The sequence below is a fragment of the Fusarium oxysporum genome, chromosome 11 (genome assembly GCF_000149955.1).
Source record: "Fusarium oxysporum f. sp. lycopersici 4287 chromosome 11, whole genome shotgun sequence".
Lineage (NCBI taxonomy): Eukaryota > Fungi > Ascomycota > Sordariomycetes > Hypocreales > Nectriaceae > Fusarium > Fusarium oxysporum.
In genome coordinates, this window is record NC_030996.1 from 1791508 (window position 1) to 1813151 (window position 21644).

General features: G+C 48.3%; 11 protein-coding genes across 12 annotated transcripts; 5 read left to right on the plus strand and 6 right to left on the minus strand.

Moving 5' to 3' along the window:
• Positions 1-36: 36 nt before the first annotated feature.
• FOXG_10042 (oxidoreductase) lies at positions 37-1023 on the plus strand (the record flags this gene model as incomplete). Its single annotated transcript, XM_018389283.1, has 1 exon — positions 37-1023. One exon carries the CDS (start codon positions 37-39, stop codon positions 1021-1023), a length of 987 nt encoding a protein of 328 aa, XP_018247518.1.
• A 729-nt stretch (positions 1024-1752) lies between these two features.
• Positions 1753-3461, plus strand: FOXG_10043 (uncharacterized protein). Its single transcript, XM_018389284.1, has one exon. It carries the CDS (start codon positions 1792-1794, stop codon positions 3445-3447), a length of 1656 nt encoding a protein of 551 aa, XP_018247519.1. The 5' UTR covers positions 1753-1791; the 3' UTR covers positions 3448-3461.
• Positions 3462-3614: 153 nt separating this feature from the next.
• Positions 3615-4906, minus strand: FOXG_10044 (uncharacterized protein; the record flags this gene model as incomplete). The annotated part of the gene is made up of 2 exons (XM_018389285.1): positions 4308-4906; positions 3615-4251 (listed from the first exon to the last, which is right to left on the minus strand). Exons 1-2 carry the CDS (start codon positions 4829-4831, stop codon positions 3615-3617), a joined length of 1161 nt encoding a protein of 386 aa, XP_018247520.1. The 5' UTR covers positions 4832-4906.
• Positions 4907-5425: 519 nt separating this feature from the next.
• On the minus strand, positions 5426-6127 carry FOXG_10045 (uncharacterized protein). The gene has a single exon (XM_018389286.1). It carries the CDS (start codon positions 5928-5930, stop codon positions 5547-5549), a length of 384 nt encoding a protein of 127 aa, XP_018247521.1. The 5' UTR covers positions 5931-6127; the 3' UTR covers positions 5426-5546.
• A 218-nt stretch (positions 6128-6345) lies between these two features.
• FOXG_10046 (uncharacterized protein) lies at positions 6346-9169 on the minus strand. Its single transcript, XM_018389287.1, has 6 exons — positions 8478-9169; positions 8180-8423; positions 7728-8130; positions 7274-7673; positions 6949-7217; positions 6346-6900 (listed from the first exon to the last, which is right to left on the minus strand). Exons 1-6 carry the CDS (start codon positions 8940-8942, stop codon positions 6621-6623), a joined length of 2061 nt encoding a protein of 686 aa, XP_018247522.1. The 5' UTR covers positions 8943-9169; the 3' UTR covers positions 6346-6620.
• A 176-nt stretch (positions 9170-9345) lies between these two features.
• On the plus strand, positions 9346-11496 carry FOXG_10047 (uncharacterized protein). Its single transcript, XM_018389288.1, has 3 exons — positions 9346-11096; positions 11154-11268; positions 11321-11496. The coding sequence occupies exons 1-3, from the start codon at positions 9418-9420 to the stop codon at positions 11381-11383; spliced, it is 1857 nt and encodes a 618-aa protein (XP_018247523.1). The 5' UTR covers positions 9346-9417; the 3' UTR covers positions 11384-11496.
• FOXG_10048 (uncharacterized protein) lies at positions 11377-12916 on the minus strand. The gene is made up of 3 exons (XM_018389289.1): positions 12662-12916; positions 12472-12615; positions 11377-12412 (listed from the first exon to the last, which is right to left on the minus strand). Exons 1-3 carry the CDS (start codon positions 12733-12735, stop codon positions 11503-11505), a joined length of 1128 nt encoding a protein of 375 aa, XP_018247524.1. The 5' UTR covers positions 12736-12916; the 3' UTR covers positions 11377-11502.
• Positions 12917-13202: 286 nt separating this feature from the next.
• Positions 13203-14901, plus strand: FOXG_10049 (uncharacterized protein). Its single transcript, XM_018389290.1, has 2 exons — positions 13203-13728; positions 13777-14901. The coding sequence occupies exons 1-2, from the start codon at positions 13238-13240 to the stop codon at positions 14243-14245; spliced, it is 960 nt and encodes a 319-aa protein (XP_018247525.1). The 5' UTR covers positions 13203-13237; the 3' UTR covers positions 14246-14901.
• On the minus strand, positions 14222-16162 carry FOXG_10050 (uncharacterized protein). 2 transcript variants are annotated; one of them, XM_018389291.1, is made up of 6 exons: positions 15933-16162; positions 15704-15879; positions 15608-15655; positions 15376-15560; positions 14980-15324; positions 14222-14931 (listed from the first exon to the last, which is right to left on the minus strand). In XM_018389291.1, exons 1-6 carry the CDS (start codon positions 16097-16099, stop codon positions 14347-14349), a joined length of 1506 nt encoding a protein of 501 aa, XP_018247526.1. In that variant the 5' UTR covers positions 16100-16162; the 3' UTR covers positions 14222-14346. The 2 variants fall into 2 exon arrangements, with proteins under 2 accessions (XP_018247526.1, XP_018247527.1); XM_018389292.1 differs by having other exon boundaries at positions 14980-16162.
• A 400-nt stretch (positions 16163-16562) lies between these two features.
• FOXG_10051 (uncharacterized protein) lies at positions 16563-17839 on the minus strand (the record flags this gene model as incomplete). Its single annotated transcript, XM_018389293.1, has 5 exons — positions 16563-17007; positions 17064-17233; positions 17284-17339; positions 17388-17636; positions 17686-17839. 5 exons carry the CDS (start codon positions 17837-17839, stop codon positions 16563-16565), a joined length of 1074 nt encoding a protein of 357 aa, XP_018247528.1.
• A 1960-nt stretch (positions 17840-19799) lies between these two features.
• FOXG_10052 (polygalacturonase) lies at positions 19800-21493 on the plus strand. Its single transcript, XM_018389294.1, has 2 exons — positions 19800-20703; positions 20752-21493. Exons 1-2 carry the CDS (start codon positions 20032-20034, stop codon positions 21214-21216), a joined length of 1137 nt encoding a protein of 378 aa, XP_018247529.1. The 5' UTR covers positions 19800-20031; the 3' UTR covers positions 21217-21493.
• Positions 21494-21644: the final 151 nt, after the last annotated feature.

Genomic DNA, 21644 nt, shown 5'->3' on the forward strand with positions numbered 1-21644 from the left:
TCTCTCTTCACCTATTTGCTCTCTTATATCAACGCCATGGCCGATCGCTACGTCACCATTCACGAGTCCCCCAACGGGCCAGGAGACTCACGACCAACAGCAATCCAGATCATCAAGGATGAAGGCCTGGAAGGAAAACTGAGCGACCAAACCGTCTTCATCACCGGCTGTTCTGCGGGCATCGGCATTGAGACCGCGAAAGCGCTGCATCTCACTGGCGCAACTCTATATCTAACGGCTCGAGACCTCGAAAAGGCAAAGTCAGCGTTAGGTGATCTTGCTGAAGATGAGCGTGTTCATCTTCTAGAACTTGATCTGGAGTCGCTCGAGAGTGTTCGATCATGCGCTGCCAAGTTCTTATCCGAGAGTCCGAAACTCAATATCCTCATCTGTAACGCTGGGGTCATGTGTACACCAGAAGGACGTACGAAAGAGGGCTTCGAAACACAATTCGGGACAAATCATCTTGCTCATTTCCTTTTGTTACAACTCCTTCAACCCGCCCTGGCCAAAGGTGCTACCTCTGATCGTGCATCGCGAGTCATCATGCTGAGCTCACTTGCCCATCGTTTCGGCGAAGTGGACTTTGACAACGTCAACATGGAGGGCTGCTACGATCCCAACAAGGCGTATTCTCAAAGCAAGACTGCCAACCTCTGGACAGCTAACGAGATTGAACGGAGATATGCCAGTGAGGGTATCCATGCGTGGAGTGTCCAGCCAGGTGGTGTCCTCACAGATCTGGGCAGACATTTATCTGAGGAACAAAAGAGCGGCCTCGCAGTGGATCCATATCTCAAGACAATTTGGAAGCTTCCCGATCAAGGTGCTGCTACAAGTGTTTGGGCAGCTGTCGCTCAGGCTTTGGAAGGTCAAGGTGGGAAGTACCTCGAGGACTGTCAAATCGTCGGGAAGTGGGATCCTTCCACTCCGCTTTATGCAAGAGGATACGGGGAGCATGCATGCGATACTGAAAAGGCGGCAAGATTATGGAATAAGTCTCTGGAGTGGGTAGGCTTGTAGTCAACGCAGTCAACTTTCAAGGGTACGTGTTATCTTTTTACAGCTTGAAGGACTGTAACCACTGCCTGATTTCACGTAGAAATCTTGTCAAGGATGCCAACAATACCTGCATTTCCATATTTAGATTCCGTTCTGCCGAAGTATCCTCACCTCTCGAGTCAAGGAAAGCAGTCATGTCTATGCTGAGGCTATCCAAAGCCTGATCGCGGTAAAGTTGCATCTCACCATCTCGTAAATCCTGCCCAAAGCATCACGCGAGACAGATTAAAGGGGAGGAAATTATATCTCACAGCCATGCCATGAGTCTTGTAGTTAACCCTCAATTTATTGGTCTAGAGTCCCGACGGTAGATTAAGAAAGAGTACGAGGTTAATAATATCCCCGGCATACACCGGACCCCTCTTCAATAGCGTCGATTAAACTAGCGAATCACACCCGTCTCTATTATCACCAACCCTTGGCGATACTGAATATCCTCACCCAACTCTTGCACATTCTGTTGAAGTGATCATCATTCGCAAGCCAATGACTTGGCAAGTGATGTCGGGCCTATTTCTAAACCCGGAAAACCGAGGATGATGATGCCATACTCCACCCGTAATGCGTTCGTATCCGACGATGTCGGCTCTTGCACGAATTCGGGGTGATGCCGACTGATATGCGGGGGATTTAAGCTTAAATGGCATTGATCGATGGATTTGAGCGATATATAAACATGGCCTGTTTCCTCTTTTCTGTTTCCCTTTGCTCTCTCACCCCTCCATCACCATGAAGGTCCTGTCAAACCTCGGAACGCTTCTGGCTTTGTCGCCTGTTGCGCAAGCTACAGGAGGACATTACAACACCGTTAAGCTTGATGGCTACGGCAGTTTCTCCGGTACCACTGTCAACAGTACTTTCACCAAGCAGAAACTTCCTGCGCCTGTTGATGCTTGGTTGGGTATCGACTATGCCACTCAGCCTACTGGCGACCATCGCTTTCACCCTGTTTCTTGGCCCGAGAAGTTCAATGGCGTGAAGAAGGCGGATGACTTTGGCAAAGCTTGTGTCCAAGAAGTCTCATCCAGAGTCCCGCTTGACTCACAGAGCGAGGCATGCCTCAACTTCAACGTGTTTCGACCCAAGGGTGTACCTTTGAGCAAGAAACTCCCTGTTCTTGTGTGGATCCACGGCGGTGCTTTCTACGCTGGAAGCTGGGCTAGTTTCGACGCTGCTGCATTCGCCGCCTCATCCAAAGTTCCCATCGTGGTAGTCAACTTTCACTACCGCGTCAACTCTCTCGGCTTTCTGCCATCCAAGCTCTTCCAAGACGAGGGTCTGTCGAACCTAGGGATCCGAGATCAGCGCTTTTTCCTGGAGTTTGTGCAGAAGCACATTGGTGCTTTTGGCGGTGATAAAGGCGCAGTTACTATTGGTGGTCGCTCTGCTGGTGGCCATTCAGTGGGCATTCACTACTTTCACAACTACGGCAAGGATAACAAGCAGTTGTTTGCTCGGGCGATTCATCAGTCTGGTTCCGTCACTTCACGAGCTTTCCCTAATGACACTTATCCGTTGTACAAGCGACAGTACGACGAGTATATTACTTACCTTGGATGTGATAAGAAGAAGGGCAACAAGGCAACTCTCAAGTGCCTCAAGGGAGCAGATGTTAATGCTATCAGAAACATCAGCACCAAGTTGTATCACGACTATGATCCCCAGCTGACCTGGCCATTCCAGCCCGTGCATGGCGGACCTCTCTTCGAGAAACCTGGCTCTCAATCTGGTTACGACGGAACATTTTTCCACGTCCCGACGATCACATCCACAGTCACCGACGAAGCGAAGTATTACACCCCTGGCGACCTCGAGACCAACAAGGAGTTCTTAGATTATCTCCACAACATCTCACCAGCTTTGACCAACAAAGATCTGAAGGAGTTATCCGCTCTTTACCCCGATCCCGCGAACCACAAAGACTCGCCATTCGCCAACTCACCCAACAGCACTCAATACAACCGCATCTCCGCCGCCTGGAGCGACTACGCCTACATCTGCCCCGGCCAAGAAACAGCATACCGCGCCTCCACCGCCGGCGTACCAACCTGGAAAGTGCGCTTCAACACCAACAACAGCTTCCCCGCGTGGCAGGGTATTCCTCACACGGCCGACACGGGATTTACCTGGGATGAGCCTACTACTCAGTATCCCGAGATCAGCCATATCTACCATGGGTACTTGGCTAGTTTTGTTGCGACAGGTGATCCCAACAAGTATAGGTACCCTGGAAGCCCAAAATGGCCTACTTATAATGGACGGGAGAGATCGCCGAAGCAAATTGTTGTTCAGCCGGGTGATACGAAGGTTGAAAAGGATAATATTCGAACGGAGGCTTGTCTTTGGTGGAGAGATCCTGAGAGAGCACCGAGACTGAACAAGTAATCAGCATCACCGAGCCGAGGTATACTGCAGCTTAGTATAGTTTACGATTATGAAGATGATAGATAGTCAAAGATCCATAAACTGTTAAATGCTCGATTCAGGCTTCTATAATTCTATTATACTGCTCTAACCTCGTGATCTATTCTCGCTAACCCCTGGTCCCACGTCTATGCCTTCGTAGCCTCCAGATATCTCTGACTGAAAGTGTAGTCATTGTATCCCTTGTCGCTCTTAGGAACATAGAAAGTATCCCGCTGGTAAGGCGTCAAAGCCACGCCATACTTAAGTCGGAATACCAAATCAGGGTTCGAGATGAACCATCGCCCAAAAGCAACAACAACGTCCCACTTCTTGTAACTCCCATCAACTGCATCATAAACATTGTCAGGGATATATCCACCTCCAACAATCACAGGAGACTGGTTATCCCACATCTCGAGAAAGTACTCCAGACTCTGCTTCTTGTCCCCAAAGGGACTAACCTTGTCTGAACCAAGATCTTTAGGTGTAGCATCAAGATAAGCTGGGTTACCTCTGGGCTCAACAAGTGAGACGTAAGCGAGTTTGTAGCCAGCTTTCTTAAGCTCGTTGAAGATGTAGCCGAATTGATCCCAAGGATTGGCGGTATAGGCGCTCTGGAATGTTGCAAAGGGACTTAGACGAAGGGCAGTTCGCTCGGCGCCGATTTCTTCGACGGTGGCTTTTATGACTTCTAGGAGGAAGCGAGCGCGGTTTTCGACGGAACCTCCCCACTTGTCGGTTCTGTTGTTGATACTTTCGCTGATGAATTGGTCGATAAGGTATCTGGAGCAGATCTTGTTAGCAACTGGATTTATTTCGCAAGGAATGACAGTTCTTACCCATGAGCACCGTGAATCTCAACACCATCACCACCAGCATCAACAACATTCCTAGCAGCCTGTTTAAACTCCCCAATCTTCTGCCAAATCTCCTCCTCTGTCAACGCCTCAGGCGCCACATTCTTGCCCTCCATCTGAAGACTACTGCTCGACGAGTACTTGTACCCTCTCTTCTTCAAATAGTCCGGATCACCAGCCCTTCCAAGATCCCAAAGCTGCTGAAACATAAAACTTCCCCTGGCATGAACAGCATCGTAGATCTTTCTCCAGCCCTCGATTTGCTCTGGGGAGGTGATGCCTGGTGCGTTGGGCACTGCTTCTCCTGTCTTGGAAATACCGGTTGCTTCGCTGATGACGAGCGTTCCAGGGGTTGAGGCGCGGTCGGCGTAGTATTTGATCATGAGGTCGAGGGGCAGATGGTCATCGTCGTTGCGGAAGCGGGTTAGAGGGGCGAGGGCGATGCGGTGGGAGAGGGTGGTGTTTCCCAGCTTCAGTGGCTGCCAGAGTCTTGATTCAGTTGACATGCTGGTTATTAATTGAGATGAAAAAGTAACAATTGTAGAGTGGTTAATGCTTTAGCTAGAATGATGCGCAATGACTTATGATTGAATTGTGATGATGGGCTCTAAACTTCAGAGGAATATTGTCTTTAAATACATTTTCAATGGCAGTTGATGATATTTAATCGTCCTGTAGATTATCAAGCGAAACGTAGCACTCGGAGCAACAGTCAAGAGGATTAAAAATTCCCAATGCCCATACGAATCTCCACGGTATACGAAACTGCACGTCGTGGAGCCCATGGCGATCAAACCACTAATTCTGCAGTAAATCCCCTCATAATACAACGTAAAATACGGCTAGGAATGCTTGATAATCAGGGCTATTGCAACCCATTTTTGGGGGAAGAAATCGGATAATTACTTCAAGGCCCCCGACGTCATCTTCCTTACGAGAGATGACCCTACGAGTGGACCAATCAATATCCAGAGTCGGCGTTACGTGATTTGAAATCCTTCAGGGTCTCTCATGGTGATTGGCTGCGACGGTCAAAGTTCAACCGAAGATCTGCTAAGCCCTACGAGCATTAATAATGCTTTGCAGCATTTGCATAACAGGCCAGGAACAAGAATGGCGGTGCATAATCTTGCGATTAATAACTATATAATTCTGTATTCAATTTCCCCAAGTTCATCCTCCAACTTCCCCATATATCCTATCCTCCTCGGTCTACTGCATTCAAGCCCTGTCCTTATGGTAACACAAAACCCAACCAAACTCCACAGGATTGGTACTAATCAGCGCCGGCTTCTCATGACTAAACTCAGCGCTGCCCAGCTGAACACCATATTTATCTTTATATCGCTGACAAACAACATCGCTGAGTTCAGGTGATTCAATATCGGGGATATTGACGTTGAGGCTCTCGAGACGCAGCTCGGTAACTTGGTAGTCGAGAGTGGTGAGTTGCGCGAGAGGAATTCTGACAGGTTGACGGCTGTGGTCGGCGGAGTTGACGATCATGATGACTGCGTTGGCTGTAGGCGCTTGACGGGCTGTTGGTTGGGATGTTGCTGTTGAGGCGAGCGCGATGGCGCTGGTGAGGAGAGTTGTGAAATGCATGGTGATGATCTGACGTTGAACTTCTGATGTTTGGTAGAGATGCGAATGTACTAATATCAAGATCAACAAGTTCGAAGTTCCAAGGAGATACTTTTATACCTTTCTCGATTCTTTCGTTTATACACGTCAACCCTCTAATAATAGCATCGCGCCTCAAATACCCCAAGCCCCGTCTCGGCCCCCATGTCGTGTGATGCACATGTCAGCACTTGTAAAATTTACGAGCCTTCTTGGCCCTGTCCTACGCATGTCGATCAGTTTCTTATTTTTTTTTTCTCCGCGACCACTCAGAGACCAGTATCTGAGACAAGTCAGCTGTTGGATTTGTCTTGGACATAAATCACGTTATGGTTGGGTGGAGAGACAATCTCGAGATTAATGCTATCTCGTATTCATTTATAGATGATATAATATTCTGGGAGTTGTGATTTGCACATGTCATATAATGCGCTGCGTATGGCCGGATGTGATGAGGGAGATGAAAGAACTTCGGTAATGCCCTAGTTGGGCTATTTAGATTCGTATTGAGGCTTGGTTGTACAACATGTGTACTTGGCATGAGATTGATGATGCTTACAGTAGTAGGTTGCCTCTATGAGACCCTAGAATTCTTCTGCGAAAAGCACTATGAGCGCATCATGTGCCTTTCTCCAGCCTTCAATCGTCTCTCACGCTGACGCCAAGTTCTGATCAGTGCTCACAGAAGTTGTAATCAATCGCCTCCCAGTGAAACCTCGCCTTCTCCGCAGTCCGCTCATCCATCAACTTCAGCCGATGCGCCCGCGCTTCCTCAACATCCATAAGGCCCCTAGGTACCTCACCGCTTCCAGTCCACCAATCCTTTTGCTGCGGCGGCACATTCGCCGTTGAAAGGATTCGTCGGTGCGGATCAACTAGCCAAAGGGCGATGAAGCGTCGATGTCCTGGCTTTGTTGGATCTTGTAGCTTGAAAGAGGACACGCGGTGTTGACTAGACGAATGTTAATAAAATATGATTATTTGGGGGAGAAGGACGTACAAGACATTGGGAAAAGCGAGGAGACGTCCCTCCGGCGTGCCAACGTCTCCGTAGCTCTGAACACAAGATCTAGCGAATCCACCTTGCGCTCCTAAATCTGTGCCATACACCCTTTCAAGATAGTTGTAGCCATCCTGGCCAGCCTTGATGTCATCATTAAGATACGAGCTCGTTTGCATACGGAAGGATAAACGACTTGGCGTGACGTTCTCGCTGTCGAAGTAGTACAGTGCAGTGGCGGCGATCTTCTCGTTCATCTGACCTTCGAGCTGCCAGACTGTCAGTATGCTAAGTTTCCCGTTCGTAGTACTGGGGGTTGACTTACATGCCAACTTCCAGCGGAGAACTCTGGCTTCTCTGGCGTGAGTTCAATGCTCACCATCTTGACAATGATTTGTAAACCATCCTTCTTGAACTTCTCCTGCAAGCTCTGCTTTGGTGTGTAGTCAACTTCTTCAAATGGCTTTGGATCAGGGAGGATCGCGTCGCGGTACTTGACCCATTTTACTTCAGCCATGGCCTCATCATCGACATTGGGCGTAAGAGGAGGGAGGCCTTCGTTCATTCTGCGTTGATACTCATCTTCATCGAACTCAACTGGGTCCTCCGCATCGTGGTAGCACTCTTCTTCGAGGTCTCGAAGTTCTTGATGCGTGAGCTCGACGTCTTTGTGAAGAAATTCCCTCACATCAAACTCTGGCGTCCATAAGTCGTCATCCTCATCACTACGATTCATTAGCCACATAAAACAACACCGCTACAAGAGAATCTCGGCTTACAATGCTTCATGGATCCATTCAAACCGTGACTTATCTCTCCCCGCAAAGGTCTCATCGCCGAAACGAGGGACCTCTCGCAAACAATGATTCCAAGCAGGAATAACCCTGTCAACCAACCTCTCAATAGTCCTGTAAATTTCAGGAAACTTTGTGGGGTGGAGATTATTCACGTAGCTCGTGAACTCAGCACTGCCGTCCTCGCGAAACCCAGCGTTGGCGGGGAGCCACTGGTATTTATCGGACCAGTACTCCGGGAGAACCTTGCCTGAACCAATCCCAAATTTCGACCGGAACTCATTCTCTCGGACTAGAGGGGTCTGCCCTCTCACGGGCTCGCCTTTGCCCATGAAATCAAGTGCGTTCGATACGCCGACGACTTCATCTTGAATGAACGGTGAACGATCTGTTGATTATCAGTAACAAGCCTTTAGTTCCTGGTGCAGAGGAGATACCGTAGACGAAATTGTGCATGGAAGGATGGATGAGGTTTTGGACCATATCGTTGCTTCGCGGATGCCAGTCGACATTGCCTTCTTGATCCTTCCAAAGGGTATAGCACGCTCTGTTAAGATCCAGGTGGAGGTTCTCGTCGATGAACGAGTCTGACTTGATGATCGTGTTGCCAGGTCCATCAAAAGTTGGAATGAGACCTGACTGCGCAAGATACATTGCCTTTCCGCGTAGCTCTTCGATACACTGCCAAATATTAATCACCAACCACCAAAAAAATGCACTGCACCGTCAACTCACGTAGTCAAACGCCGCATCAGTGATGATCCTATCCCTAGGCTTACGAGGACCCTGCCCCAGCTTATCCTGCAGAATTTTTGCGTACAACCCATCCTCACCCTGCTGGCGCGCTTCATCTCTCCACTTTTGAACAATCGTCTCATCAAAGACCTTTTTGTGCCAGTCTGGTTTATCCGTGAATACATCCATGAGAATCATCATCGCAACCTCTTTCACCGGCATGATGGTAGATTTGCTCCCCGGGTATTCGGGAAATCCAATGGGATAAAACAAATACTCATCTTTGAAGTTGAATTCCCTCTCAGGCATTTCTCGCAGGGCGAGATTTACGCCTGGATAAAGATGCGTTGGTGTCGCCATGGTCGACGAACTCCAGGGGAGGAATAACTGTGACTGGTTGACGACTAAGCACGCGTATAGCAGGCCGAGATGTAGTTTTAGAAGCAACAGTAGGAAGAACTTCATGGAGAAGAAGGCCCGAGATGGAAGGGCCTGAAATGCGGAAGCTTCATGGTATTTAAGCAAAACATAGGAGGGAACGTGGGCTTTTGTGGTTTGAGAAAATATGGGCGTGAATTCGTTTCGTGAACTTAGAAATCAGGCAGACGCGTGCAAATACAGGCTTTTTTTTCCTATCTAGACATGGCCACAACTTCATCAAGCTAATGGTGGAGACGTAATATTTATTTTCTTTGATAAGCTCTAATTCGATTTCGCATAACTTTAAGACGTTTGTTCACAAGTACGATTTTAACAGGGCTTCGCGTTGATTGGCTCAAAACCTCACGTAATCAATCACTCACATCAGCCTGAATCCGATTTCCGATTCCGACTCCGATTTTGCTCTGGCCTTACTCTCATCCAAACCATTCAATCTCAATTCTCGGACATCACAACAAAATTTCCCCGTTACCGATTCACACTCGCATACTCATCTAGTATGGAGCAACTAAGTCCGAGCAGTTCAAGCTCCCCAAACCGCAGCCAAGTCCAGAAGCGACGCCCCAGAAAACCCTTGAACTGCGATCCCTGCAGACACTCCAAGCTGAAATGCGACCGGGGACTGCCGTGTGCGACGTGCCTCAAACGAGGCTGGCAAGATTCTTGCGCCTATGGATCAAACTTTACGGGTCCGCAGAAGCGAAGGAGGACTAGGCTTGAGGTTGTTGACTCTGTGCCTCAGCAGCAAGTACAGGTTCAATCCGTGGAGGTAACAGAGATAGTGTCATCTCCGAGCTCGACGCCTGAGCCGATACAACAGCGATGGGATCACATTCTGCGTCGACCATCTGTCGAGAGGAGTGTTATACCAGACTCACCGAACCCGACGGTTACTCTGTCCTTTGGGCCTTGTGTTCCAATCACCGAACTGCTTGCGCTTTTACCCCCAACTTCTGTGACTGAGTACTTGGTTTGCCGCTATTTCGGAACACTCTCATCACTGTTCCATATTCTCCACGGCCCGACATTCCAGACTCAGTACTTGGACTTCCTTGAAGCCCCAGAGAAGACGAGTCTGTCATGGCTGGCCGTTCTCTTCGCTATCATCTCATTGACACTCAAGACCATTGAGCCAACAGACGCTGGGCTTGTTGTGTTATGGCAGGACACCACCATCCCTCGTGATTTATCGGTATTGTCACAAAAATACCGAAATGCGGCCATGACGGCCTTATCACAAGATCAGTTCTTGGTTCGCCATGATCTCAGCACGCTCGAGGCTCTTCTCATCCTGGTTCATATGATATCTCATAATGAAGGACCAGAGTATGGCTGGGCGCTTCTCGGCAGTGCACTCAACATCGCCATTGCCCTGCGTTGCCATACGGATATCGAAGGGCCTAATTGTATTGAACAAGAGCGACGTCGACGTTGCTGGGCAGGCATCCTGATCATCCATACCTACCAAGCCCTCTGCTTCAGAGACATCGACCTCACGTTCCTGTTGAACATGAAAGCAACAATGCCGGCATGGGTCAACGACAAAGACATCCAAGAACACAGTATAAAACAATCGCCCAAGGATTCACCATGCGAGTTCACTGACACCTCACTCCTGAAGTTTCAGGTTCGACTATTCCAACTGTCTACACAAATCTGCTCTCATATCTCCGGTGATGACAAACTCAACACAACGATTTTGCATCAGTATGACACAGCTGTAGCGAAAGAGCAATTGCAATGGGATGCCGCATATCTCGTAAACGGTCGCCGGAGTATTCTCAACACAGCAGGCTATGCTCATTGGTGCATGCTCCAAACGTACGCGCATCAACTCTACCTCCTTCTTCATCGGCCTTTTCACAGCTCCAAAGCGAGTCATTTCCGCGCTGAGTCAAGAGATAAGTGTATCAAGTCAGGTCTCGCATTACTTGATGTCCATCACCAATTTTACGAACTCCCGCGGCTGAAGTGTTATCGCTGGCTCGTCAAGGGCGCGATCAGTTGTAATGCACTTCATGGAGCTGTCGCGCTTACGTCATGCATGCTGGACATGCCTGATGACTCTGATCTCACAGAGCACATATTTGCTATCGACGCTGCTATAACTCGAATGGAAGCGCTTAAGATGAAAAGTCCAGCTTGTTCAAGTGTCTATCGCGTAATTCGTTGTCTTCGGTACGTCGTCCCAGACTGTCTATCATCAACGGAATCAATGGAGACTAACCTAAGTAGATCTTATCTTTCAAAGCGAGATCCTGCGCCGACTTTCTTGCCAGAAGATGTCGAGCTTAGATTCGAGGACTGGGCTACCAATGTCGACTGGTTTCGACCCGATGGGATTGACTGGGTAAGTAATGAGCTTTCACTATAGCTTCTCAAGGGTTCACTAACTGGAGTAGGAACTCTGGGACTCGGCTTACATCACCCCACAAACTGATGATGCTACGGCTATGATGACTTGATGAATTGGTAGTAATGAATTTTGGTATCATAGGTAAAGCAGGCGCTGACCCATATCCGTGGTATAATCTAAAAACTAAATACATCTAATATAACTCCTCGCATCTGATGACTATCCCCATCATGCTTCACTATATGCCGGAGGTGGAACCTCATAATCCTCCACCACAAAGTCCCCCTTGCAGTATTTCGGCGGAACACTGATACCCTCTGCCAAAAGGCTCTTGACCTCCTTTGCTGCAATAACATGATCCCTCACAAAGACACCCCATCCGTTAACCGGTAACTCTGGTGAGATGAAGAGATGTATAGGCATCGAGATCTCCTCCTCTGTCGTGACGCCATTGTTGGTCAACGTAACCTCAAAATGTAGCGTATGCGTGATAGAAACTCCGCAGACTGAAAAGTCAGGTGAGCAGTTCCTCACAGCGATCGGGAGGTGTAAGCATTGCTGCCACCGCTGCTGAGGTTCGTGGCTCAACTCCAACGGCCACTCCGTCACTATCCGTTGACCTTCATAGCCCGGATTTTCTGCATCAGATTTGTTCTCCACATCGTGCTTTTCCCGCAAGAAAAACCTGGCTTTTGTGATCTTAGCTGTCGGATTGAGCGGCGCAAGGTGAGCTTCGATAGGAATCAGTCCTCCCAGGGCAATCGCGCGATGTCGGATGGAAACGTTGTACTCCGCCTTCTCTGACCACTTCCCCTGCACCGTCGTCGGATCCATGAGTTCGTATGATGAGAAACCTGGTGTGCGAATAATTCGAAGCGGCGAAAACGTCTTGAAGCTGTCCGATGAACTTTCATCAACCGTCCAGGCTTCCAGGAGGTATGTGATACTACATCGCGTACAACCCTTGAAAGATTCCTCCTGATCACCTCGAATGAACAACTCAAAAGGCCACTCAAAATTCTTCCCACTCTTAAAAGGCTCCCCAATTTTATCGACGACATTGAATGGCGCCCATTGATGAACAGTGCTTTCACGCCGTTGCCACTTTACAGCCTCTTCGGCATCAACCTTGTGATCTCTGTGAAGCGTTAACCGTTAGCTCCCGCCGTCAGCATCAAACCTTCGGGGTGAACATACCCAAGCCACATTCGACTAGTCAGTTTTAGCTGAACGCTGGTAATGTTTTGTCCTTCTGGGACGAAGAGAGATAGCTTTCCGCGAAGATATTGGCCTTTTGCATCTTCGCCGTTTCCACTGACAAAGACGTAATCGTAGTCCGGTCTGCAAGGTCAGCCAGGGGTCAGAGAGCTGGGGCTGGAAGATGTACCGTATTGTGAGACGAGGTCGGTGTTGACCTGTGATCCTGGCCATGATAGACCGCATCGACTTTTTGGTGGACATGCTGATGAATTCGAGATGGAGTTGCTGAGTTGTGGCGTGACAAGATGGGATGAATGATCAAGTGAATCCTGGGAATTATAGACGATTCTTGAAATGTTGCTAATAGCAAGTGAATCAGTGTCAACTTATCATCCGATCAATGTCAGCAATGCAACGGTGAAAAAGTATGGGACCGTGGCTTTTATTAAGCCCCAAAACATCTAATTCCGTCCCAGCCAAATCCGATTTCGAAGCCATTCACACGTCGATGCTTCCTCCAAATCGGACTTGTCATCCCCGATTAATCGGACTTTTCTATTCTTAGTCACCCATTCTCAGTGCCTTAGTACCTAAATAGGAAGTTTTCTGAGTGGCGACAAAATCGGACATGTCAGCCCCACTCGGACATACCAATTCCATCCTCCATTAGAAATTATCAGGAAAAGTCCGTTGTAATTGTGATTGTGACGAGTGGCTATGTACGTTATGTAAACTGTTTAGTTTATCTTGGCAACGTCTGATCATGACATGTAGATTTGATAAAACGTCACAAGGTTTCTTGGTAAAATGGGGTTTCTTTTATTTTCCTTATCTGGAGTTTAAAATCTGGAGACAACTTCCAACGGCTTTTTTACCACAGAATATAAATCAATATTTTATCTTGCTCCCGATGGCTTTTGACATTTCTTCGGCATATCTTCATCACGGTCCACGCAGCACCGCAACGATGCTTGACATAATATCCCACGTGCCCTCGCACTTGACCAAAGCGCTTTACATCCCAAAATATGACGACACAATCTCTCATTTCGCGATATATGACATCTCGAAGGAATATTCCGAAAAAGTGGGCGTTAATCCCATGGGCTCGGAGAGTTACAAGGTGGAGCTATGCCTTCTTCGAAAGCCTAGCGGATATCATGCCGGTGACAACGCTCGGTTCCTGGTAGACGTCGACGCTAGTGTCTCTATTCACGAGAGAGTTATGGGTCGAGACCCTTTGGATGCGGAGGTGTAAGTTTGATACGTGTGGGGAGGAGAAGCTTATACTGATGTTTGTAGATCATCGCCGATCGATGGAGAAAGGAGTGCTAAGTTGCAGATACACACGGGAGATTCTTCGTTCGAACTCACTGGGCACGAATGTTACCCTTTGCCAGAGAAGGAAACGAAGAAAAGGATCATCCGGTACCCATACATGAGCATGTCCGGGAATCACGGGCCTTCGAAAGCGCTCCGTTGTGACTGGCAGGTTCATCCAGCTGAGAAGGGACCTCTGCGCTATGAACTGGTGGACCTAGATCGACAAGGCGAAGGTGATGGCTCGATACTAGCGATCTATCATCACCATGGCTTTGAGAGCGAACTACCTACATCTTACAGCCACGGAGTTCTCCTTCTCCCAAATGACTCTACGCCATTGTTTGACATCACTGTTGTGTCAAGTCTTATGGCTCTTCTGGCCACGATTCGCAAGCAACCGGCGGCACGAAAACGATCACGCTTTCGGTCTTTGATGGCATCTTTATGAGGCTGAATGTAATTCGAGGGGGCAGGAAGGAATAATAATAATACCCATAGCGTTAAATCCTCAGATTGTAGTAACCAGATAATTATCCTGAAACGATTGTATCAGTTCAACAAACTCACTTTCCCAGCCGCGAGCCCACGAGATGTCTTATCCAAGAACGAACTCTCCATCTCACTCAACTTCTCTGCTAGTCCAATGCGTCTCCGTGACTGAATCTCCCAGTCTTCAAGAGTCTTTAGACTCCCATGGGGACCAAAACCATAATACTTCTCCGTGGCTTCAGGCCACGGTTCCTCCCCGGAAATAAACTTGATCCACGCCTCGCGCATCGCCTGACCAACGCGCTCAGCACTAGGTGAGAAACTCAGATCGAAGCCTCCGAACAAGAGAACAAGGTCGATGGCGTGATGAGCTCCACTTGAAGGCTGCCATGGATTTGCTTCGTCTATCAGACATCTGAAAACGGGCTTCCTTGCATCCTTGAAGGATTTCTCGAGGCACTGGATTGGTAGCAGGTACTTGTAGTCGTTGATAAAATCCAATGCCCCATTTTTGCAGGATGAAGGTCGGTCGGGGTAGACATGATACAACTTCTTGAGCTCGTCGCCATATTGCTCGGAAGCATCAAAGGCTGTCGCTATGTCGCTGGGGTCTGTTGCCCATACTCCTGCTTGGTAAATGGCTCCCTTTTACACGTTAGTATCCATCTCATCTGATGACCATCATTTACTAACCTCTTTCGTCACGTCGCTGAGAAGTAATCTCTCTGCACTGCCTGTCTTGGTATGCCAAGCATTGAAGGGTTCTTCCCATTCGAGGAAAAATGACTGTACGCCAGATCTTCTGACCGCCTCAACAACCTGACTTGCAGATGCAGTTTCCAAATCGAGCGTTTGATCCAGGTCCTTCAAGTTCGCGGTAACCTTGTCCCGAAAACTTGCTACCAAATGCCAAGGCTGGGGTGACGACAGGAACAATGAGCCAGATGATAGAATGACTTGTCGCACGCGCGCATTTGCAACCAGGTGGGCGTGACAATAAATAGCCCCGGCACTCTCGCCCGCTAAAGTAATCATATCCTGCACGTTTTGTTAGCCCATTGCTCTTCTAGCTTTAGAATGTTTGAGTACCGGATCACCACCAAAGCCTGAAATATGATCTTGAACCCACTGCAAAGCCAGCTCTTGATCGCGAAGAGCTAGGTTCGGAGGCCCCCCTCCATTGCCAAGAGCAAAGACATTGAGTCGATACTGAACGGATACAGCGATTATTGGCTTTCCCAAACGGATCGAATCAGCCACTATTTTGCTCATGTCTGATGGAACATGTTAGTTCGCGCAATCACTTGAGCTAGGCTCATACCGCAGACTCCGGATGCAGCGCTTCCAAACGTCACGGCTTGTGAACCTCCTGTCCCATGTTTAGCTTCTGATAGTAACGGTTCGACGTAGAATTTACCATGTATCCAGACCAAGACCGGCAAGTTGGAATTTATTACGTCAGGGCCCCTGTCAGGCAATACGACATCTAAATTGGTGCATTTGAACTCATCCTCCGGCTCATGTGGGAATGTATGATCTGGAGGAACGCGCAACAAATGTCCGACATCAACAGCAACTTGCGGACATCGAGGTCTGATTGTTTCAGTTATTTTGAGCTTTAAAATATTGGAAGTAGGAGGCCATACCCAAAGTTAGTGCAATCAAGAAATCTAGGATACCTGTCCAGTTTTTCAGGCGCAGCGAATCGTCGAGGAACGCGGCCATACGGAATGCCTCGAAACTGAATCACGTCCGAGGTCCTGAGACCTGTGAGTGTGGCGTTTAATGACTCGTGAGAGATGGTTGCGGTCATAATGTCTATCGGTAATTAGGATTGAAGTAATATTGTGTGATGCCTTTGCTGAGTGGGTGTAGATGAGCTATATCCGAGGTGGGCTCCCAAGAGAGGGGTCTCCAGGTGAGGTAATGTGGGGTCAGCATCACGACCCCATTTTGGAGCACTGCATCAAAGAGTTACTCAAGATGGCTTATTTAATAACACAAAGTATCTATAATAGCCTGAGTCGTGGAAATGACTATCTGTGACTAAGTCGATGCTCGCAGATCGCTACACAATATCTTATGTTTTGGATTCTGATGAATATACATAGCGTGTCCAAAGACAGACTACAATGATGTTTTGAGCGCTATGTATGTCCGAAAAAGAAAACGCCAATAGCCTAGTTATTCTATCCGTATTCTATAGATATAACTCTATATATAGATCCTTCTAACCTGTATTCCTGTTCTCTTTTACGACCCTGTTCCTGACCCATCTAATTCGGATATGATCTCAAAGGAAAGTAACCTTCCGGCATAGGATCAACATGCCAAAGCTTATCTAAACCTGCACCAAACGCCTCTGCCCACTCCTTTCTCAGATTCTCCGGTAGATTCCAGCTCAGCTCATCATCCCGAAGCCTCATCCGAACCAAATGCCTCTTCTCGCCAACCCCGTCACCATTCTTGAAGCTATCACGTTTGTGCAGAATGAAGAGATTATTGATAAAATGAATATCACCTGGTTTCGTCTCGATCTCCAACTGGACTTTTCTAGCTGCGCGTTCAATGTCTTCCAGCGCTTTAAACCGTTTCATGGAAATTCGCGGTAGATGAGCCGGGCGCGGATGGATCGCATTGCCAATTAGAGGGACTCGGCCGAAGTTGAGCATGATTCTGTTGCGGTGATAGAAGAATAGCGGTCTGGGATATCCTTCCTGGCTATATGGCATTTATTAAAGATCTTTCTTATAATAGAGACTAGCTGCTGTTCTTACTTTGCAAAAACCCACTTAGGCTGAGAAAGCTGGCGGATAGATGCGGGGTGGTGTCGATTCAGGATATTGTATACCGCATACCCTGAAGCGATGATGCATCCCCCGCCTGAGGCTGCGGTACTCCGTGTCAGCCAGCTCACAATGTCTCCGGACTCCTCGTTATGAAACGTCTAAAAGCTCAGTTACCAGCCATAGTCTCAATTTCAAGAGTCACACTTACGATTTCCGATGTCGAGTGGCGATGATGCTGACTAGAAAGATTAGAAGAGTTGTCGGCTACGATATGGGTTGCAGTCAAACATGGTCAGCGCCCATGTGCAGTACTCCGTTGATGTATATTACCCAACATATTTCCCTTCTCATCCTGTCGACCTCGAAGGTTGGCGATGTACGATTGAACACCGAGGTACATCATCGTCAAGTCCTCAGCGGGGTAGTCCAAGGGATTTATTCCTCGGACCAAACCGAATCCCTTCCCCTCATGAACATCTAGCCGTATACGATCAAGTCTTTTCCCAACCGTCGGAAGTGGAAAGTTCTGCCGGCAGATCAAGTCCCCATCTAGGCCAAGGGCTATCACTAAATCAGACCCTACTTGCTGCATGGTATATAGAGAACCAACCTTTGAAGTGACATAGAGCGTTCTCGATTTCCTCAACTTCCTGGGAGCTGAGATTGTATACGTACTCTGACTCGTCGGAGAACTGGTTCCCATGCCACGCACCAGGGAGATCGATCAACTGAGGGAAGGATCTAGTTCCATAACACGATTCCATTGTGCTGGGCCTTGGAAATAGGTTGTTCCTAAGAATGAGAGGAAGACCTCATCGACGGGTAAAGATAACGGTAGTATGGCAAATTAATTCTCTTGCCGCGAGACTGCCTGGAAAGATAAAATGTGAAGACTTCATAAGGAGCAACCAGGTGCTATAAATCAGCTCTTCCATGTATTACTGAGATGTCTACTTCAGTCACAATGCCTATTTCCTTGTTTCAATGTTTATACGACAGCCATAGATGCATGGTGAGGCGAGCAGTGAGGGAAAGGGAGACGAGCGATGATTCATTTAGGGACGCCTCACGATCATCATGCATTGAATCTAAAAGCAGTGGCGCCAATACAGAAATTGCAATCCCTATCACATCTCCTCATGTCCTTAAAGGACACCGTCAGGCAAAAGCACATTTTCGTGGCGACCTGCATCGCAAGGTACTTTGGCCGCTACCTTTCGTGGTACACAAGCCAACCCAGAAACCAAAAATGAAGGAACTAAGCGCTTCCCTCTCTCGGTGTCACTCCGAGTGTGATTTCACTGGCTCGGGGCTACTGCTGCTCATCTCTCCGTTGCAGCATGCACATGGATGTTTTAGTAGCACAGTGTGGACCAAAAGACGATAGATATCTTTAAGCGATGTGGAAAAAGAAGCGATGAGATGAGACAAGATAGGAAAAAGAAAGCATAGGCCACCAGTCTCACACCGGAGAAAGTCCGTGGCCTTGTTATTGATGGGAAGACTTGTGCGTGGTTCGCTCATGGTTACATCATGGTCGTTCGAGGCCTGTGATAGGCCTTAAGATGTAGGTATGTAAACCGCTAAGGACACTATCATGATTGGCGTATGCATGTTTAGGACTTTGGGTCCTTACAACCCGTTTCTCACTGCAAAGTGAGGAAGTGTGACAGTCTGTCTCGGAGGAACAGTTAAAGATTACTGATCGGAACCAGACACAGGAATGACGTTTGCTTCATCGCTGTCACTACGCCGCAGATGACTGATCTCAACAAGTCTCAAGTATAGTAGCGAGAGAATAGGGTAATGCCCAGAAGTCTCAGATACTCAATGTCTTATGGTTCGCCGACGTCGCCGACGAGTATCAGTCTTGGCAGGATCGTAATCTCACGACCCCATAAATATAAGATAATCAGCCCCAACGTCTGACCACTTTTTCCTTGGCCTTTTAGCTTATTTCCTCGCGTGTGAGTGCCGTGATGTCTTGGCGAACCAGTATGCAGCCAAGTCTTGATTTTTCCACTTCGCTGAACTTCTATGTCATAGTCTACGTCCCATAGGGTATGGTAGTTAACGCGGGCAAATACTTAAATTATATGCTTACTTTGAAAGTTCGACGCCACCGCAGTCGGGGCATCACTTGATGAGAACAGAGATGTAAGCGGGTTGGGTACCACCGCCGTGGATACGGATATGAACCTCGGACGAAAGCAGGGAGAGCCCTGTACGGGTTAGCAACTTCTTTTCCAGGATACTCACCGTTATACGATCTTATCCCCCGATATCTATATCACACCAGGCCAATACCTTTACCTCGGATGCAACGTCGCATTCGTGTACAAGAGCCTATCTTGAAACTGAACTCACCATACTTCTAAACACACTTGTTTAACACGAAACTAACCATTGAACCTAAGTGACCTTTAACTCAGTGAGGCTCTTTCTCTGGCCAAAGTCAAACCTGAAACATGAACCGGAAACATTCCCGATTTGCCAAGAACGGCATATCGCGCTACTCCGGATAATCGGCCTCTGCTGCTCCACCTGTCAACCCAGGGGCCAGGTCCCCACACGCAATTCGTCCCAATTGCAGAGAGAGGAGCCCGCGTACAGACGGTGATGTTTGGTGAATGGAGTTTCAAGTCACCCTTCTCATTTAACTCGTTCCGCGTTGACAGTCTCGGCGCTATTCGTAATTGGAGGATATTTATGTTCCATAGAATACGCAGAATAGGGCGGTTTCTGGAAACATAGAAACTCGGATATAACGGGTAACCGCTTGGCTGGGCATTCAAGATTCGGGGAATATATAAGCATATAGGTAGCACGGAAGACGAAGTGATGTAGCACACAAGATCATCACATTCCTTTTGCCGGTCAAAGGTTACTCTTTCACTAAGTACATTCGTTTATTTTCGTCACTCATTACATACTTCTCTCTCTACAACAATTCAAAATGACCAAGCTCGGCTTCGCTCTCCTCGCTGCCCTGGCCGGCAGCGCCATCGCTGTTCCCGCCCCAGCGGTGACCCAAGCCCCCGACGTGCACGCCTACGCCAAGCGCGCCACATCTTGCACCTTCTCCGGCTCCGACGGTGCCTCCAAGGCCAGCAAGTCGCAAGCCGCCTGCGCCACCATCGTCCTCAACAACGTCGCTGTCCCCAGTGGCGAGACTCTGGATCTCAGCAAGCTCAAGGACAACACCAAGGTCATCTTCAAGGGAACTACTACCTGGGGCTACAAGGAGTGGAAGGGACCTCTTATGAAGATCTCTGGAAACAAGATCACCGTTGAGGGCTCTGGTGCTGTGCTTAACGCTGGTGGTGAGCGATGGTGGGATGGAAACGGAGGAAACAGTGGCAAGGATAAGCCCAAGTTCTTTGCGGCTCATAAGCTCACTGACTCCAAGATTAACAATCTTTATGTCAAGAACACCCCCGTTCAGGCTGTCAGCATCAACGGTGTTAACGGTCTCACTATCAACCAATTCACTCTTGATAACAAGGATGGTGACACCAAGGGCGGTCACAACACTGATGCTTTTGACATCGGTTCTTCCACTGGTGTTACCATCACCGGCGCCAAGGTCTACAACCAGGACGACTGTGTTGCTGTCAACTCCGGAAAGGTCAGTCGCTCCTGAACTTCTCTCAAAACAACTCACTGACTTCAACAGAACATCATCTTCCAGAACGGTTACTGCCACGGTGGCCACGGTCTCTCCATCGGCAGTGTCGGCGGCCGCGACGACAACATCGTCGACAACGTGCAGTTCCTCAACTCCGAGGTCACCAACTCCGCCAACGGCATCCGCGTCAAGACCATGAAGAACACCACCGGCAAGGTCAACAAGGTCACCTACTCCGACATCACCCTCTCCAAGATCACCAAGTACGGCATCCTCATTGAGCAGAACTACGACGGCGGTGATCTCCACGGCGAGCCCACCAGCGGTCTCCCCATCACTGGCCTCACCCTTAAGAACATCAAGGGCAAGAACGGTGTTTCTTCCAGCGGCAAGAATGCTGCTATCGTCTGCGGAAGCTCTGGTTGCAAGGGCTGGACTTGGCAGAATGTCCAGGTCACTGGTGGTAAGAAGTATGATAGCTGCAAGAACGTTCCCAGCGTCGCCTCTTGCTAAATCATGACTTCTTGACTCATGGTTGGATTGTGTTTCCTCAGCTCATTCTGTATGTGAGTCTGGTCTTGGAAGCATCTGGAAACCTCATTAATTCTCAACCGACGTCGGCAATTTGTAGCCCGATGGCGTTGACACTTGATCTTTGTGTGTACATATAATAGCATTAAACCTTTAAACAATCTATTCGTCAACTCTGATAGGTAGCAATTTTCTCTAAACGCCTCGTGAAACCGAAGGAAAAGAGAAAGAGTGTAACAGGCAAAGGAAAACTCCAAACCACATATTTTGGCTTCAACCAATGTTCCATTAGTAGGGGTAAAAGCTAACCGTTTGTCTGATTTGTCTGAACCGAGTTGATCGCTGCTTGAATCACTGCAAAATTTGTCGTGTCGATGGGAATGCTTGAGCCTTCCTGACAATAAGCTTGC